Source organism: Bufo bufo, chromosome 1 (assembly GCF_905171765.1).
Source record: "Bufo bufo chromosome 1, aBufBuf1.1, whole genome shotgun sequence".
In the NCBI taxonomy this organism is placed as follows: domain Eukaryota; kingdom Metazoa; phylum Chordata; class Amphibia; order Anura; family Bufonidae; genus Bufo; species Bufo bufo.
Genome location: NC_053389.1, coordinates 49,449,848 through 49,469,456, shown reverse-complemented (window position 1 = coordinate 49,469,456; position 19,609 = coordinate 49,449,848). Strand labels below are relative to the sequence as shown.

Here is a 19,609-nt window from a genome sequence, read left to right as displayed (position 1 = left end):
TGTTTCTGGGTGTATACATAATATTGTATGACCTGTGTGTATGGGGCGCAGTGGCGGGTGTATTTTGCCCATGGTCTACAGAACATTTTGTAATGCTTTGACCCCACCTTGATATTTTCCTTGGTGAGACTCAGTGGTAGTATCTGTATCCGCACTAGATAATGGCCCCCATACAGCAAGGCATCTGCAGGACAGGTTTCTGCTTTCTGAAGTGTTGTAGAAAATTCCCATGAAGGTTTTGCAGATTAAAATATGTGTCCTGTAGATAATGTGCAGTACATCGGCAATGCATGGTTGATGTAATGGTGATGCCTTGCAGAAAGCATGGCATGGTAACATCACCCCCTCATGCTGGCAGAGACAGAGCAGGGCATGGTAACATGTGCATCACCCTGTCATCCTGGCAGAGAGCAGGGCATGGTAACATCATAACATCACCCCTTCATCCTGGCAGAGAGCAGGGCATGGTAACATCGCCCCCTAATCCTGGCAGAGAGCAGAACATGCTAACATCACCCTTCATCCTGGCAGAGAGCAGGGCATGATAATGTCACCCCCTCTTCCTGGCAGAGAGCAGCGCATGGTAACATTACCACCTCATCCTGGCAGAGAGCAGGGCATTACAACATCACCCCCTCACACTGGCAGAGAGCAGGGCATTACAACATCACCCCCTCACACTGGCAGAGAGCAGGGCATGATAATGTCACCCCCTCACACTGGCAGAGAGCAGGGCATGGTAACATCACCACCTCCTCCTTGCAGAGAGCAGGGCATTATAACATCACCCCCTCATACTGGCAGAGAGCAGGGCATGGTAACATCATACCTCATCCTTGCAGAGAGCAGGGCATTATAACATCACCCCCTCACACTGGCAGAGAGCAGGGCATGGTAACATCATACCTCATCCTTGCAGAGAGCAGGGCATTATAACATCACCCCCTCACACTGGCAGAGAGCAGGGCATGGTTACACTACCACCTCCTCCTTGCAGAGAGCAGGGCATTATAACATCACCCCCTCACACTGGCAGAGAGCAGGGCATGGTAACTACATACCTCATTCTTGCAGAGAGCAGGGCATAGTAACATCACCCTCTCATCCTGGCAGAGAGCAGGGCATGGTAACATCATACCTCATCCTTGCAGAGAGCAGGGCATGGTAACATCACCCCTCATCCTGGCAGAGAGCAGGGCATGGTAACATCACCCCCTCATACTGGCAGACAGCAGGGCATGGTAACATCACCCCCTTATCCTGGCAGAGAGCAGGGCATGGTAACATCACCCCCTCATACTGGCAGACAGCAGGGCATGGTAACATCACCCCCTTATCCTGGCAGAGAGCAGGGCTTGGTAACATCACCCCCTTATCCTGGCAGAGAGCAGGGCATTATAACATCACCCCCTCATCCTGGCAGAGATCAGGGCATTATAACATCACCCCCTCATACTGGCAGACAGCAGGGCATGGTAACATCACCCCCTTATCCTGGCAGAGAGCAGGGCTTGGTAACATCACCCCCTTATCCTGGCAGAGAGCAGGGCATTATAACATCACCCCCTCATCCTGCCAGAGATCAGGGCATTATAACATCACCCCCTCCCACTTGCAGAGAGCAGGGCATGGTAACATCACCCCCCTCATCCTGGCAGAGAGCAGGGCATTATAACATCACCCCCTCACACTGGCAGAGAGCAGGGCATGGTAACATCACCCCTCATCCTGGCAGAGAGCAGGGCATGGTAACATCACCCCTCATCCTGGCAGAGAGCAGGGCATGGCAACATCACCCCCTGACACTGGCAGAGAGCAGGGCTTGGTAACATCATACCTCATTCTTGCAGAGAGCAGGGCATTATAACATCACCCCCTCATCCTGGCAGAGATCAGTGCATTATAACATCACCCCCTCCCACTTGCAGAGAGCAGGGCATGGTAACATCACCCCCCTCATCCTGGCAGAGAGCAGGGCATGGTAACATCATACCTCATCCTTGCAGAGAGCAGGGGATGGTAACATTACCCCCTTACACTGGCAGACAGCATGGTATGGTAACATCACCCCCCTCATCCTAGCAGAGAGCAGGGCATGGTAACATCATACCTCATCCTTGCAGAGAGCAGGGCATGGTAACATCACCCCTCATCCTGGCAGAGATCAGGGCATTATAACATCACCGCCTCCCACTGCCAGAGATCAGGGCATTATAACATCACCCCCTCCCACTGGCAGAGAGCAGGGCATGGTAACATCACCCCCCTCATCCTGGCAGAGAGCAGGGCATTATAACATCACCCCCTCACACTGGCAGAGAGCAGGGCATGGTAACATCACCCCTCATCCTGGCAGAGAGCAGGGCATGGTAACATCACCCCTCATCTTGGCAGAGAGCAGGGCATGGCAACATCACCCCCTGACACTGGCAGAGAGCAGGGCTTGGTAACATCACCCCTCATCCTGGCAGAGAGCAGGGCTTGGTAACATCACCCCTCATCCTGGCAGAGAGCAGGGCATGGCAACATCAACCCCTCCCACTGGCAGAGAGCAGGGCATGGTAACATCACCTCTAATCCTGGCAGAGAGCAGGGCATTATAACATCACCCCCTCACACTGGCAGAGAGCAGGGCTTGGTAACATCACCCCTCATCTTGGCAGAGAACAGGGCATGGCAACATCACCCCCTCACACTGGCAGAGTGCAGGGCATGGTAACATCACCCCTCATCCTGGCAGAGAACAGGGCATGGTAACATCACCCCCTCACACTGGCAGAGAGCAGGGCATGGTAACATCACCCCCTTATCCTGGCAGAGAGCAGGGCATGCTAACATCACCCCCTCATCCTGGCAGAGAGCAGGGCATGGTAACATCACCCCTCATCCTGGCAGAGAGCAGGGCATGCTAACATCACCCCCTCACACTGGCAGAGAGCAGGGCATGGTAACATCACCCCTCATCCTGGCAGAGAGCAGGGCATGCTAACATCACCCCTCACACTGGCAGAGAGCAGGGCATGGTAACATCACCCCTCACACTGGCAGGTGCCCGCCTCTATGGACTCATCTACACTGCAGAGAGGCCGATAAATCCTTTCAGCAATTAGTGCTGATAAATCGGGTGTCTGCTCCAGAGGGAGATTCGGGCGACTGGCAGCCTGTGCCCTCGGGCGAGCTCCACTGAGCCGTTTAAAGATGAAAGTGGAGAAATAAAGACTCAATTTAATCTGCCTTAAAACCCTTCAACTTAAAACACCCGGAGAGTGAGGGCTGATGGGGGATAAATGGGGGTCTGACCGATCACATCGCTCCCCAACATCACTTCCCAGAAGGTCGGCCGTTCACCTTCCTCTGCTCATTGAAATGCCTTTATTAGAATCATTAGGGATGAGCGAATCGATTTGGTATGTTTCATCCGAAGTCGATTCGCTCATCCCTAATTATCATCATTAATATTATGATTACATTAGATATTATATTATCAATCTTATTTTTAGATATTATATAATCATCAATGTTATTTCTATAATTACATTTTATTACCAATAATATTATATTATCATTCATATTCTTATTATTAATAGATATATTATCATGATCAATGTTATTACATCTCATTATATTACTACCAATATTATTATTAGATATCATTATCATATTATTGCTGTTATATATTATTCTATTATCAATATTACTATTATTATATATTATCATTCATATTATTACTAATACATATCATTAGGATAGTATTGCTATTATTATATATTATTATCGCATTATCGATATTATATTAAAATCATAATTATCATATGATCATTTTAATAACTATAATTGAAGATCTTTAAAAAAAAAATAATCAACATTACTATTATTAGATATTATAATATCACTTTTATCATGGCTATTAATATTTTATGGATTATATCATTGCTGTTATGGGGATTATTATAATCCCCACTATATTATTCGTATTATTTTATTCAAAAACATTATAATGTTATCAATAGTATTATAGTCACTATTAACATATCATTTTTCACACACACACAGACTGACTCCCGAATTTTGCTAAATTGTGACAATGTTCCTCTGAAGCACACTGTAGGTCAACGAATGCATTTAAAAACGTTTCCTTATGGAGTATAAATAACGTAAAAAATAAATAAATAAATAAATAAAAAATACTAATAATAATTAATAATACTATACAGGAGATGATTACTTTGTATCTATAAGCTCCTTTGCCGGGGACGGATTACTGCCCTCCTGGTGTTATTGGTGGCCTCCATTAACCCTTGTGAACCCGGCACTTGAGCAGAGAATGGCCCCTGGCAGGAGGGGGCAGCGCTCAGTTTCTCGCTTTGATTACAGCTCAGCTCTTCTTTATGGAATGAGCTTTCTGTACAGAGATGAGGCGGCACAGGCAGCGGGCAGGGGCACTCAGTGCCAGGCCGGTGCCCACAGAGTGCGGCTTCTCAATCCCGAATTTCTGATCTCTGTAAACAGCGGCTTCTGTTCCCCCCAGACAGACCCCAAATATTACATTACACAAGAGTGAGGAGAGATCAGCGGGGGGCACTGGACGCATTGTGCTCTGCGCACACAGAATGGGACCCCCACCCCCTCGCCCCCCTGTATTATAAGGAAGGAGGGGAAGGGGGGGTCATGCTTTGTGCCCGAGAATCTTCTCCTCCTCAAGCTTTTATAGAGAGAGGCCTTTTGTCAGCCAAGTTCATCCTCAAGTTTGAGATAAAAGGGGAAAGAGGAGAGAAGGAGCCGCCATTGTACTCTGTATCCTACCCAAGAGGCCTGCACCCAGACTGAAATTATAGATGATAGATAGATATTAGATATATATTAAAATAATAAATATTACATATATCGATATTAAATAGATATTAGATAAAATAATAAATATTAGATAAATACAATAATAGATATTAGATATTAAATTGATAGAATAAGTGCTATATATAGTAAAGAATAGTGAAATATTCGGCAAATTTCGTTACAAAATAAATCTTAAGGTCGCACAATATTACAGCTCACAGTTCTGCAAACGAAATATATCAGCGATTACGTTTTTTATATCCAGCAATAAAATAAAAAAATCAGATTGTCGAAGAACAAATAGGAAGGTTCCATCAATAACAGTAATGATGACATTAATCGTGGTCTCTGTGCACATCTTATAACAATCCTTCTGCCAGCAGCACAATTACAACAAACAATAATGTCCGGTAATTATTAAACGATTCCAGCTGATACCTGTCACTACCTGCGACTGTCACCCCAATCATCTCCCCACTCACTAATTGCTGCTGACGGCTCCTTCACTAATGGCTGCTGATGGCTCCCCGGCGGCCGCTTTCTAGGGAACATTTATAGAATGGCAAAAATGTTAACAAATGAACTGAAAGCCATCACCCCGCAGCCGGCTGTAAATAATTGATCAAGGGCCACAGTCTGTGTATGTCCAACAAGGGGCCACCTGTGGCTGGAGCATCAGGGACACTGCAGGAGGAGAGGTACCCACCTTCAGGGACACCATGCCCTGTCCCCTGGTGAGAGCAGGATGGACACCCATCACCCTTCCTACATCACAGCTCCATTATCCATTTCCAGCACACTCCCTAAATACTATATGCTGTCCAAAAGGCAGGAAACTAAAGCCTCCTGTACAGGAGCAAGTTCCTGACTGCGTGACGTCATGGTCATGATTCACTACGCAATAACAAATCTATGCATTCCTGGCTGCATGACGTCATCGCTAGAATTCAGTGCATGCAGAAGTCGGCGGCTCACATTATAATGGCCACCCCCCCGGCTTACCTTTGTCGCCCAGGATGCCATCGATGCTGTGCTTGGTCTTCTTCTCGCCATCTTCATCTTTCTTGTCACATTCATCATCTTCCTCTTTTTTCCCGAACTTTATTCTGAGGACCCGGCTAATCGAACTCACTAAACCTCAGAAATGGAAAGAGACGGGAGGCAATATAAATTTGGGTGACAGAAGAAATTGTCCTGGTATATACTATATAATGTATGGGAAATGAACGGTATAGTGTGCACATAGGAGCGACATACTACTGTACACAGATCAGAAGCCAGTCACCAGAATATATACACTGTGCACAATTATCCTGTAGTATACAGGCAGCACAGTCACCAGAATATATACACTGTGCACACTTATCCTGTAGTATACAGGCAGCACAGTGACCAGAATATATACACTGTGCACACTTATCCTGTAATATACAGGCAGCACAGTCACCAGAATATATACACTGTGCACACTTATCCTATAATATACAGGCAGCACAGTCACCAGAATATATAAACTGTGCACACTTATCCTATAGTATACAGGCAGCACAGTCACCAGAATATATACACTGTGCACACTTATCCTGTAGTATACAGGCAGCACAGTCACCAGAATGTATACACTGTGCACACTTATCCTATAGTATACAGGCAGCACAGTCACCAGAATATATACACTGTGCACACTTATCTTGTAGTATACAGGCAGCACAGTCACCAGAATGTATACACTGTGCACACTTATCCTGTAGTATACAGGCAGCACAGTCACCAGAATATATACACTGTGCACACTTATCCTATAGTATACAGGCAGCACAGTCACCAGAATGTATACACTGTGCACACTTATCTTGTAGTATACAGGCAGCACAGTCACCAGAATATATACACTGTGCACACTTATCCTGTAGTATACAGGCAGCACAGTCACCAGAATGTATACACTGTGCACACTTATCCTGTAATATACAGACAGCACAGTCACCAGAATGTATACACTGTGCACACTTATCCTATAGTATACAGGCAGCACAGTCACCAGAATATATACACTGTGCACACCTTTCCTATAGTATACAGGCAGCACAGTCACCAGAATATATACACTGTGCACACTTATCCTATAGTATACAGGCAGCACAGTCACCAGAATGTATACACTGTGCACACTTATCCTGTAGTATACAGGCAGCACAGTGACCAGAATATATACACTGTGCACAATTATCCTGTAATATACAGGCAGCACAGTCACCAGAATATATACACTGTGCACACTTATCCTATAGTATACAGGCAGCACAGTCACCAGAATATATACACTGTGCACACTTATCTTGTAGTATACAGGCAGCACAGTCACCAGAATATATACACTGTGCACACTTATCCTATAGTATACAGGCAGCACAGTCACCAGAATATATACACTGTGCACACTTATCCTGTAGTATACAGGCAGCACAGTCACCAGAATGTATACACTGTGCACACTTATCCTATAGTATACAGGCAGCACAGTCACCACAATATATACACTGTGCACACTTATCCTGTAGTATACAGGCAGCACAGTCACCAGAATGTATACACTGTGCACACTTATCCTGTAATATACAGGCAGCACAGTCACCAGAATATATACACTGTGCACACTTATCCTATAGTATACAGGCAGCACAGTCACCAGAATATATACACTGTGCACACTTATCCTATAGTATACAGGCAGCACAGTCACCAGAATATATACACTGTGCACACTTATCCTGTAATATACAGGCAGCACAGTCACCAGAATGTATACACTGTGCACACTTATCCTGTAATATACAGGCAGCACAGTCACCAGAATATATACACTGTGCACACTTATCCTATAGTATACAGGCAGCACAGTCACCAGAATATATACACTGTGCACACCTTTCCTATAGTATACAGGCAGCACAGTCACCAGAATATATACACTGTGCACACTTATCCTATAGTATACAGGCAGCACAGTCACCAGAATATATACACTGTGCACACTTATCCTATAGTATACAGGCAGCACAGTCACCAGAATATATACACTGTGCACACTTATCCTATAGTATACAGGCAGCACAGTCACCAGAATATATACACTGTGCACACTTATCCTATAATATACAGGCAGCACAGTCACCAGAATATATACACTGTGCACACTTATCCTATAATATACAGGCAGCACAGTCACCAGAATATATACACTGTGCACACTTATCCTATAGTATACAGGCAGCACAGTCACCAGAATATATACACTGTGCACACTTATCCTATAGTATACAGGCAGCAAAGTCACCAGAATATATACACTGTGCACACTTATCCTATAGTATACAGGCAGCACAGTCACCAGAATATATACACTGTGCACACTTATCCTATAGTATACAGGCAGCAAAGTCACCAGAATATATACACTGTGCACACTTATCCTATAGTATACAGGCAGCACAGTCACCAGAATATATACACTGTGCACACTTATCCTATAGTATACAGGCAGCAAAGTCACCAGAATATATACACTGTGCACACTTATCCTATAGTATACAGGCAGCACAGTCACCAGAATATGTACACTGTGCACACTTATCCTATAGTATTCAGGCAACAGTCACCAGAATATATACACTGTGCACACTTATCCTATAGTATACAGGCAGCACAGTCACCACAATATATACACTGTGCACACTTATCCTATAATATACAGGCAGCACAGTCACCATAATATATACACTGTGCACACTTATCCTATAGTATACAGGCAGCACAGTCACCAGAATATGTACACTGTGCACACTTATCTTATAATATACAGGCAGCACAGTCACCAGAATATATACACTGTGCACACTTATCCTATAGTATACAGGCAGCGCAGACACCAGAATGTATACACTGTGCACACTTATCCTATAATATACAGGCAGCACAGTCACCAGAATGTATACACTGTGCACACTTATCCTGTAGTATACAGGCAGCACAGTCACCAGAATATATACACTGTGCACACTTATCCTGTAATATACAGGCAGCACAGTCACCAGAATATATACACTGTGCACACTTATCCTGTAGTATACAGGCAGCACAGTCACCAGAATATATACACTGTGCACACTTATCCTATAATATACAGGCAGCACAGTCACCAGAATATATACACTGTGCACACTTATCCTATAATATACAGGCAGCACAGTCACCAGAATATATACACTGTGCACACTTATCCTATAGTATACAGGCAGCACAGTCACCAGAATATATACACTGTGCACACTTATCCTGTAATATACAGGCAGCACAGTCACCAGAATATATACACTGTGCACACTTATCCTATAGTATACAGGCAGCACAGTCACCAGAATGTATACACTGTGCACACTTATCCTATAGTATACAGGCAGCACAGTCACCAGAATATATACACTGTGCACACTTATCCTATAGTATACAGGCAGCACAGTCACCAGAATATATACACTGTGCACACTTATCCTATAGTATACAGGCAGCACAGTCACCAGAATATATACACTGTGCACACTTATCCTATAGTATACAGGCAGCAAAGTCACCAGAATATATACACTGTGCACACTTATCCTATAGTATACAGGCAGCACAGTCACCAGAATATATACACTGTGCACACTTATCCTATAGTATACAGGCAGCAAAGTCACCAGAATATATACACTGTGCACACTTATCCTATAGTATACAGGCAGCACAGTCACCAGAATATGTACACTGTGCACACTTATCCTATAGTATTCAGGCAACAGTCACCAGAATATATACACTGTGCACACTTATCCTATAGTATACAGGCAGCACAGTCACCACAATATATACACTGTGCACACTTATCCTATAATATACAGGCAGCACAGTCACCAGAATATATACACTGTGCACACTTATCCTATAGTATACAGGCAGCACAGTCACCAGAATATGTACACTGTGCACACTTATCTTATAATATACAGGCAGCACAGTCACCAGAATATATACACTGTGCACACTTATCCTATAGTATACAGGCAGCGCAGACACCAGAATGTATACACTGTGCACACTTATCCTATAATATACAGGCAGTACAGTCACCAGAATGTATACACTGTGCACACTTATCCTGTAGTATACAGGCAGCACAGTCACCAGAATATATACACTGTGCACACTTATCCTGTAATATACAGGCAGCACAGTCACCAGAATATATACACTGTGCACACTTATCCTGTAATATACAGGCAACACAGTCACTAGAATATATACACTGTGCACACTTATCCTATAATATACAGGCAGCACAGTCACCAGAATATATACACTGTGCACACATCCTGTAGTATACAATGATATACAGGCAGCAGTCATCAAAATAGATGTACTGTGCACATTGTACAGTTCACACACCGGTGGCCAAACCCACACACATGCGTGCACATCCTATTATACATAATGTGCACACTCATAGTGTAATATAATGTACAATGCACAATCCTACATCATTTTTACATTACACCGAACCAGTAATATATAGTGTGCACACTTTATTAAAATTATATAAATATATGTATGTGTGTGATATATATTATATATAATACTAGGAGAACACATATGTAATATATTAGAAAACACAAGATACATGCAATATATACAGAGAGCATACTCTCATTTTATAACGTAAAGTGAACACCCTCTTCCTTTAAAAACACATTGATAATACATAGGGAGCTATTCCATAACCATTATATAATATACAGGGGGCAGGCTGACAATACAACTCTTATACAGGGGAGCTCGTTCACTGCTCATTTATAGTCATATAATATCCAATGTGTACACTCATTCTATAATACAGTGCATTCATAATATACTTTGTGAAAATGTATAGTCCCTATAATATACAGGATCCTATGCGTGTGCATTTATATGATGTAACACACCTAGGGTTGTGTAACACAGCCAATAATATACTGCACAGGTATAGTCATGTAATATATAATGTGCACACTTTCAATAGGAACATTCATCCTTCCACACTTGCAGACATATAACATGAAAATAATAATAATAATAATAATAATAATAATAATAATAATAATAATAATAAAAAATATATATACAGGGGAGCAAAATAATAATATGCTGTGTGTACAATATACAGTGAATCTACCTATATTATACTGGGAACAGTTGTCATAAAAATACACTGTTCACACATGGAGATCACTAATGTATATCTTATCATATACAGTGTGCACACTTATCCTGGAGGCACACACTCATCTTGTATATCCTGTAATATATAATGTGCACACTTATCCTGGGGATACACACCATTTATGTATATATTATAATATACAGTATTCACACTTATCCTGGAGGCACACACCCTTATACATATACTGTAATATACAGTGAGCCCCATATTCTGTGGGCACAGGCTCCTTTTCACAACCCTAGCTCAGTGAAGTGTCAGCTCTGCGGGCACTGTGTATATAACTGGGTGCAGTGTGGCCCCTGCGCTCACCTGAGGGGACCGAGCTCCGGTCACAGTGGCCGTCCTTCAGCAGCCGGTCCCGGATCTCCCAGCTGAACATCCCCGGGTTCTCCCTCTTGTATTCCTCGATCTTCTTCTCGACATCAGGAGTGGCCACCTGCTTTAATGGTAAAGACATGGGGCAGCAGGTCAGTATGGACAGGAGCCAGGGGCCCTCATATGACACATGTATGTGAGGAAACCCTGTGCACCAGATGCACTGCTTATATATGGACACAATGTATTACTATGTGATATACACTGTCTCCCTGTGTATATTCTCTATTACTATGTGATATACAATGTCTCCATGTGGTTACTCTGTATTACTATATCTATCTATATCTGTCTCTATGTGGATCCTCTCTATTACTATGTGATATACAATGTCTCCATGTGGTTACTCTGTATTACTATATCTATCTATATCTGTCTCTATGTGGTTACTATGTATTACTATGTGATATACACTGTCTCCATGTGGATCCTCTCCATTGCTATGAGATATGCCCTGTCCCCATGCCCCCTGCACACCGATGCCAGTGCCCCCTGTCCTCTGGGACACTCACCCTGGGTTTGCTGCCCCCGATGGCCCCGGGCCGGATGGAGCCAGTCTCCTGGTATCTGCACAGGATTTTGGAGACGCAGCCATGGGAGACCCGGAGCTGCCTGGAGATGACACAAGGGCGGATGCCATGGTGGGCCATCTCCACTATCTTGTGTCTGATGTGGTTGGGCAGGGGTCTGCCGTTGATGAAGACTCCCCCGAGCTGATTCACTCGACCTTGGCCCAAAGGAGTGGATACTGAGGGAGAAAACACACATACATGTAATACTACACATCATGTACATACATACTGCACATTACACATCACACACATACATGTAATACTACACATCATGTACATACATACTGCACATTACACATCACACACATACATGTAATACTACACATCATGTACATACATACTGCACATTACACATCACACACATACTGTATATCACCTACTATAAACCATGCACACCTATGGCACCGACTGTGCAGTCTGCATACTGTAGTTACTGGATCCACTAAATGATTAAATCCTTTCTAAATCCATTTCCCAGAAACTATTCCTTTATTGATTGTTTCTCACCGATCTCTATACAACACGAGTGTGCAGTGACATAGACTATAGGCAGAGCCGGTGTAATGGAAAACTCCTATACATTCCCATACAGCGTGTACTAATCAGACCCGGGAATATTATACACATTCTACACTCCTGTACCTGCTGCATAAACTGCAGGCCAATCATATACTACTGTGTGCATACATTACACATATACTACTGTGTGCATACATTACACATATACTACTGTGTGCATACATTACACATATACTACTGTGTGCATACATTACACATATACTACTGTGTGCATACATTACACATATACTACTGTGTGCATACATTACACATATACTACTGTGTGCATACATTACACATATACTACTGTGTGCATACATTACACATATACTACTGTGTGCATACATTATATATATACTACTGTGTGCATACATTACACATATACTACTGTGTGCATACATTATATATATACTACTGTGTGCATACATTACACATATACTACTGTGTGCATACATTATATATATACTACTGTGTGCATACATTACACATATACTACTGTGTGCATACATTACACATATACTACTGTGTGCATACATTACACATATACTACTGTGTGCATACATTACACATATACTACTGTGTGCATACATTACACATATACTACTGTGTGCATACATTACACATATACTACTGTGTGCATACATTACACATATACTACTGTGTGCATACATTATATATATATACTACTTTGTGCATACATTTTATATATATATATATATATATACTACTTTGTGCATACATTATATATATATGGTCATTGATTTACCAATACTATATATGTCATTCTGCACATTACATGGCATATTCATTTCCATACCTGCTGATATAAGCACTAGGAATACTTATCTATCGTTTTATTATATATATATTTGTATATTGTAAACAATATATTGGATATATATTATACATATGTAATATATATATATATATATATATATATATATATATATATATATATATTGCCCGCTGCTGTATGCCCTGCAGATTAATACATCGGTTCAGTATATATTCGGTGGCCGATCCTCAGGACACTATAATATATATACACACACCTATGTCTCTATTACCGGCTGTAGGGTTATGACCAGTGAATATATAAAACGATTAGTAGCCGGGGATGCGGGGAGGGAAGGTGAAATACCAACTTTCTATATCCTATAAACTGATGGAATCGGCTACACGGCATCAGCGCAATTTTCCGGTTCTGCCGGGCCCTGATAATCCGGCAATTTGTTTAATATGGCGTCATTCAGATGCAGCAGATTAGGGCGATTTTCCGGCCCGGGAGCTGCATAATTTATGGTGCCGGGGAGGACGCAGATATTTGGAGATTTAATGACAATCATGCGCCGCTAATTCCCCGGGCACTTTGCTCCTACACTCAGCGGCGGTGATGACAGATAAGGGGCCACTCCGAGGGCCCATCTCCCAGTCAAGTGGCCCCGAGAAGCCGCGCTCATTATTCGCAGTCATGATGAGCAAACATGGCTCTAATCCGTTGATCCGCCTCTTTGCGCCTGTTGTCTTTTCCTCCGGCTCTCCGGTAAATCCCCGCGGATTGTGGGTTTTGCCGTTTTCGTGGCTTTTCACAGTTTCTTTGCGGCCACTTGATCACGGAATAGATGGAGATGGATTTGGAGAAGTGCGAGCGCTGAGGGCGCATTAGATGTGCAACCCTGCGCCAGAGGAGGGCGGCCGCGCCTGCGACAGCTGCTCATTAACCCGCACTGGCCCCGGCCGCACGGTCGGCCGATCTGCTGCTGACCGCAAACGGCCGGGACCAGAAGTCGCAGAAGGAAGCGGCTTCTACAAGACTTTACCAATGCTGCGACTCACAGAACATGAAGACCTGTGGATTATCTCTATCTATCTATCTATCTATCTATCTATCTATTTATCTATATATCTAATATCTATCTATTTAATATCTATCTATATCTATATATTATCTATCTATCCCATATCTATCTATCTATCTATCTATCTATCTATCTATCTATCATCCATATCTATCATCTATATCTATCTATTTTTATCTATCTATCTAATATCTATCTCTAACTATTTAATATATATCTATCTATCTATGTTATATCTATCTCCTATCTATATATTATCTATATCTATCCCATATCTCTCTATCTATCTATCTATCTATCTATCTATCTATCTATCTATCTATCTCAAGGAACGCAACATTCTTTATGTTATAGTATACTTATATCTCTATATATTATAATATACTAGTATCATATCTGTCATCTCAATGCTACATTAAATTAAAATGATAATAAATATTTATCTTTTTAAAAACGAAAAAAGTGTAAATATTAAAAACAAAGTATATAATTACACTGGAAATCATATAAACCCAATTAAAATGATAATAAATCTTTTTTTACAATTAAATTAAAAAATAAAAGAAAATAATGCAGTAAAAGGGGGGGGGTTATAATAAATCAACAACATAATTTTCACTAGGAATTATATAGATACTAATAATAATATTATAATACATTTTGTAAAAAAAAAAAAATAATCTATGAAAAAGGAGGAAAAATTAAGAAAAAAATAAATAAAAAACCAGGGAAAATTATTTTTCTCTTTGCAAATGTCCTAAAACTTTAAATCGAGGACGCATCCTGTGGAATAGAAGATTTTTCTTTCCTTGCACTGGGTGCGGGGGGCACTTACCTTCCAGGGGGAATCCTGTCCTGGGGTAGTTCTGACCTGGAGCCGGCCGCATCATTCTTGGGACAGTGCCAGGCAGGGCAGCCATACGGGTCGGGTCAGCAGAACCTGGTTCTTAGTGGAGCCCAGTTGATGCCCAGCAAAATGACCAGTCTGTGCAGATGTCGCAGGGATGTCTGGCTGCGGATCCCCCCCGCCAGGAATATAAAAGTTACTGGAGTGCTGGTCCCCGGGAAAGTCAGAAGAAGGGGGAGCAGATGCGCTGCAGCAAGGGAGGCTGGGGGTCTTGATTTCTGCAGAGGTAGCAGGGTGTTTGGGGGGCACAGAATGTCAGCTGGGAGCTTTGCAAGTTGTTAAAGTGGCCAGAAGTTTGGAGGAGGAGAGGCTGTGATCAGGGCTAGGCTCTGCCCTGCTTCTTTTATTCATGAAGAGGGATGGGGCAGTGGACCAATGGCAGGCAGCAGGCACAATGCTCAGGCAGGGAGGACTGTCACTGCTTTATACCTCTGCCTCCTTCTGTGCCCAGTGGTGGCCATGGGGAGGAGAGGCACTGCTGCTGCTGCCCAGGTACAGGGACACAGCCTCCTAGATCAGGGTGCTGCTGCAGCCTTAAAGTGACCCTAGAAAATAATAATAATAAAAGTGACCCCCGTGCTGGAGGGGGAGGGGAGGGGGGTACAAGTAGGCAGGACCGGCAATACCATAGTGCTGCACAAAATATAACTGCCCCTCTGTGGTGGTCAGTGCCATACAAGAGCTCAACCGACCCATTCAGCCCAGACCCCCATGACAACTTCAGAGGACAGCAATGCAGCTGAATTCAGGAGGGCACCTGCTGGTACCTAGGTGGGAGCACACCTACCACCCTAGTGCCCATCTCTGGCTTGCCTGGCACTACCTGTCTGGTGCCATCCTGTGCAGGCACTGGGCAGTGGCAGGACAATGGCTGCCCCTGGGCGGGCAGGGGGTGCTGCACATTTTTAGGGGGTGAGCCGCTCTGACAACCCCTCTCAGCAGGGGACGACGCCGAACTCACAATCAGCGGTTTTCATATGTAAAATGGGGGATTCTTAATATTCAGAGGAAACGTTTCATCCCGTCCTGGGGTTTGATTCTACATTGTGCTCCCCAGATCTCCAAGAGGATCCCAAGAAGTGGGGGGAGAAAAGAGCAGAGAGGAGGCTGAGGGGTCTCCAGAAGTGGGCTTCACATACACAGAGGCTGCTGCACTGATACATTGTAACGAATACGGAACCCTGGGGTTAACTAGATACGGGCAGGGGGCACAGACTGGCACACCCTGATAGCCCGATCTCATCTACCATCTTCTCCACCAGGAGCTGCAGATCCGGTGCAGTGTGCACAGTGCCCAGCTCCAACAAGTGCACTGTTCTGTGCAGCCCCCATGGTGAATAATCAGGGGCCCCATTAATCTCTGCCCTGTGCTGGCATCTTAATGCCTGTCATTTGGGGCAGCAGAGACCTGTCAGCTCCCCGGGATCTCGGTGCACTGATGTCCTGCTGAAGAGCAATGTCACAATTAGACAGTGTGGAGGGGTGAAATGGCGATTTCACATTGGGAGGGGGGGGGGGGGGCATGTTAAGTACCAGCCAGGTCCTGGGAGGAGGATGAGCCTCATACCTCCTACCTCCACCATGTCTCCTCTTCACTTCGCCCTAATATTAGCGGCACTGCAAAAACAGCCGCCGAGCCTGACAGGGTTAAAAAAAAGTGTCCAGGGCATTAACCCTTTGATTCCCCCCGCACCACTTGCAGTCACTGGTTTGGCTTGGGAATCGATTACACAAAAAAACAGCAAAGAGAATTTTGCCAAGGATTTTTCGGGGGAGAAAATGGTTGTTTGTGTCATTGCCGAAAATTGTGTGAAAAGTGGATTCAGAGGAAAACTGTAAATTTTATGGAGGAGGAGGAGGGTGAGAGACTTGAAATGTTCGAAATAAAACTTGTCATTTATGTGACCTCAGCCCCGTTATGTGATTATTATCATTATTATTATTATTTACTGTTAATTATTGTTAGACATTATTAATTTAGTGTTATACATTGTGTTATGATTGTAGCATTGTCATCAATTATTGTTGTATTATTACAATTATTGTTATTAGTATTAATAGTAATGATTATTATTGTTTTTGTTATTTATTATTATTATTATTATTTAGTATATGATTAGTATTGTTAGTATTTAGTAGTATTATGATAAATAGTTTTGTCAGTATTATTATAATTATAGTTATTATTAGTATTAATAGTAATGATTATTATTATTGTTATTATTATTTAGTATTATGATGACAAGTATTATTATTACTATGTTATTATTTCGTATTATTCTAATTATTAGTAGTGTTATTATTTAGTCATATTATGAGTCTAATTATTATGTCTTTTGTTTTCTTGGCTTGTAATAGTTTATTATTATCTCTATTTCTCGGCACACAGTTCTTGACATAGAAGGACTGAGAATCGGACCAAACCTTCCTTTCCCCGGTGTCGCTGTCACTTCTGGCCACCAGTGTCACCTTGCAGCCTCTCATTAGAGCAGTGATTACAGCAGGCAGATTGCTCCTGTCACTTAAAATAAGAGGAGCTTCCAGGGAGATACTAGTCACCTGGACACAGTGGAGAGACAGGTAAGGATGGCAGATGTGCTGGGTGCAATGTGTGGGCTGCAGGGATCCTCCCTGTCTCATCATCATCATCCTCATCCTCATCATCATCCTTATCATGCCAGCAGTCCGGCCAGAGATGCTTTTAATTTGTGTGTAATGAGAATTAATTTATGTTCCCAGGGATCCTCTCCAGGGAAGACAATCAGTGGTGAAGCCTCCTATGTGTCTGCACAAAGCAGCAGAGATGTCTCCTCTGTGTCCCCTTTGTGTCCCTGCTCCTTCCAGCTCATCAGACCTTGGCCATAGACAAAGCGGTTTCGATGCAATATGATCGTCTGCACGACATCCATGGGCAATCATGGCACAGCAAATTGGCATCCGATCGATGTCACCCAAGATTTCAGTCGACTTGATCAAATAGTCGCAGCGCTTTAATACACAGATCATCGCTGTATATCGTTATGGAAATAAATGGCATCTACTTTCTGGCCTTGAATGCACTAGTTGGAGGTTTTCCTTCGATTTTTTTAGTGCATTGAAGGCAGATTACCTACTGATGCGAATGATCGATCCTCTTTTGTGATCATTTTGGATCCTGTAAAAAGGGATTCGGATTGAACTGGTGCAGACATAATGCACGTTTGTATCCTTTTATAGAACACCATACGATAATATAGAATGTATTTGTTATTTTGTAAATAGCAACAGATAAAATCGATAAATAAAATGTATTGAACAGATTATATTTTATTTATTTGGCTGGATTTATCAGTCAGGACTTTTCCAGGTGAAGTGCAGAGTACACATCTGGTGGCCTTGTTCAAAGATAATTTGCATCTCTTTCTTTAGGGCTCGTTCATGCGAACGTTTTTTGCATTCCGTATATGGACCGTTTTTTTGAGTTCCGTATACGGAACAATTAAAATGAATGTACTCTATATGCATTCCGTTTCCGTATTTCAGTTTTTTCCGTTCAAAGAAAGAACAAGTCCTATTATTGCCCGCAAATCACATTCCGTGGCTCCATTCAAGTCAAGGGTTCCGCAAGAAAACAAACAAAACAAAATACATACGGAATGTACTCCGCATGTCTTCCGTATCCGTTCCTTTTTTGCGGAACCATCTATTGAAAATGCTATGCCCAGCCCAATTTTTTCTATGTAATTACCGTATACTGTATATGCCATACGGAAAAACGGAACGGAAAAACGGAATGGAACTGAAAACACTACTGAAACAAAAAAACGGAAGATCTATTAAAAAAACGGCCCGCAAAACACTGATAAAGCCATACGGTCGTGTGAACGAGCCCTTACACACATATATATATACGGATATATATTAGCACTGGTGCCTTGCAGCGCTGGGCTCCTTTAAGAACAACATCTGCATGGAGTTTGTATGTTCTCCCCGTGTTTGCGTGGGTTTCCTCCGGGTTCTCCGGTTTCCTCCCACATACTGACAGGGACTTTAGATTGTGAGCTCCATTGGGGACAGTTGGATGCTAATGTCTGTAAAGCGCTGCGGAATATAGTAGCGCTATATAAGTGCATAAAATAAATAAATTATATATATTACTCTGACACATGGTGATGATACCAGGCGACCATTTGTCCTGTCCATTCTCTGTGCAGCAGATTACAGGTTAGTT

General features: G+C 42.8%; 1 protein-coding gene across 4 annotated transcripts in view; it reads right to left on the bottom strand.

Moving 5' to 3' along the window:
* The window catches only part of PAX7 (paired box 7), a 116,928-nt gene extending 101,276 nt beyond the window's left edge, over positions 1-15,652 (bottom strand). Inside the window, exons 1-4 of one of the 4 annotated variants that reach the window (XM_040423138.1) lie at positions 15,328-15,652; positions 12,016-12,251; positions 11,438-11,567; positions 5,836-5,970 (exon numbers count right to left, since the gene is read on the bottom strand). In XM_040423138.1, the coding sequence (XP_040279072.1) occupies positions 5,836-5,970; positions 11,438-11,567; positions 12,016-12,251; positions 15,328-15,412 (586 nt within the window). In that variant the 5' untranslated portion in view covers positions 15,413-15,652. The remainder of the gene's footprint in view (positions 1-5,835; positions 5,971-11,437; positions 11,568-12,015; positions 12,252-15,327) is intronic. The other 3 variants (XM_040423155.1, XM_040423147.1, XM_040423163.1) reach the window with 3 other exon arrangements.
* Positions 15,653-19,609: the final 3,957 nt, after the last annotated feature.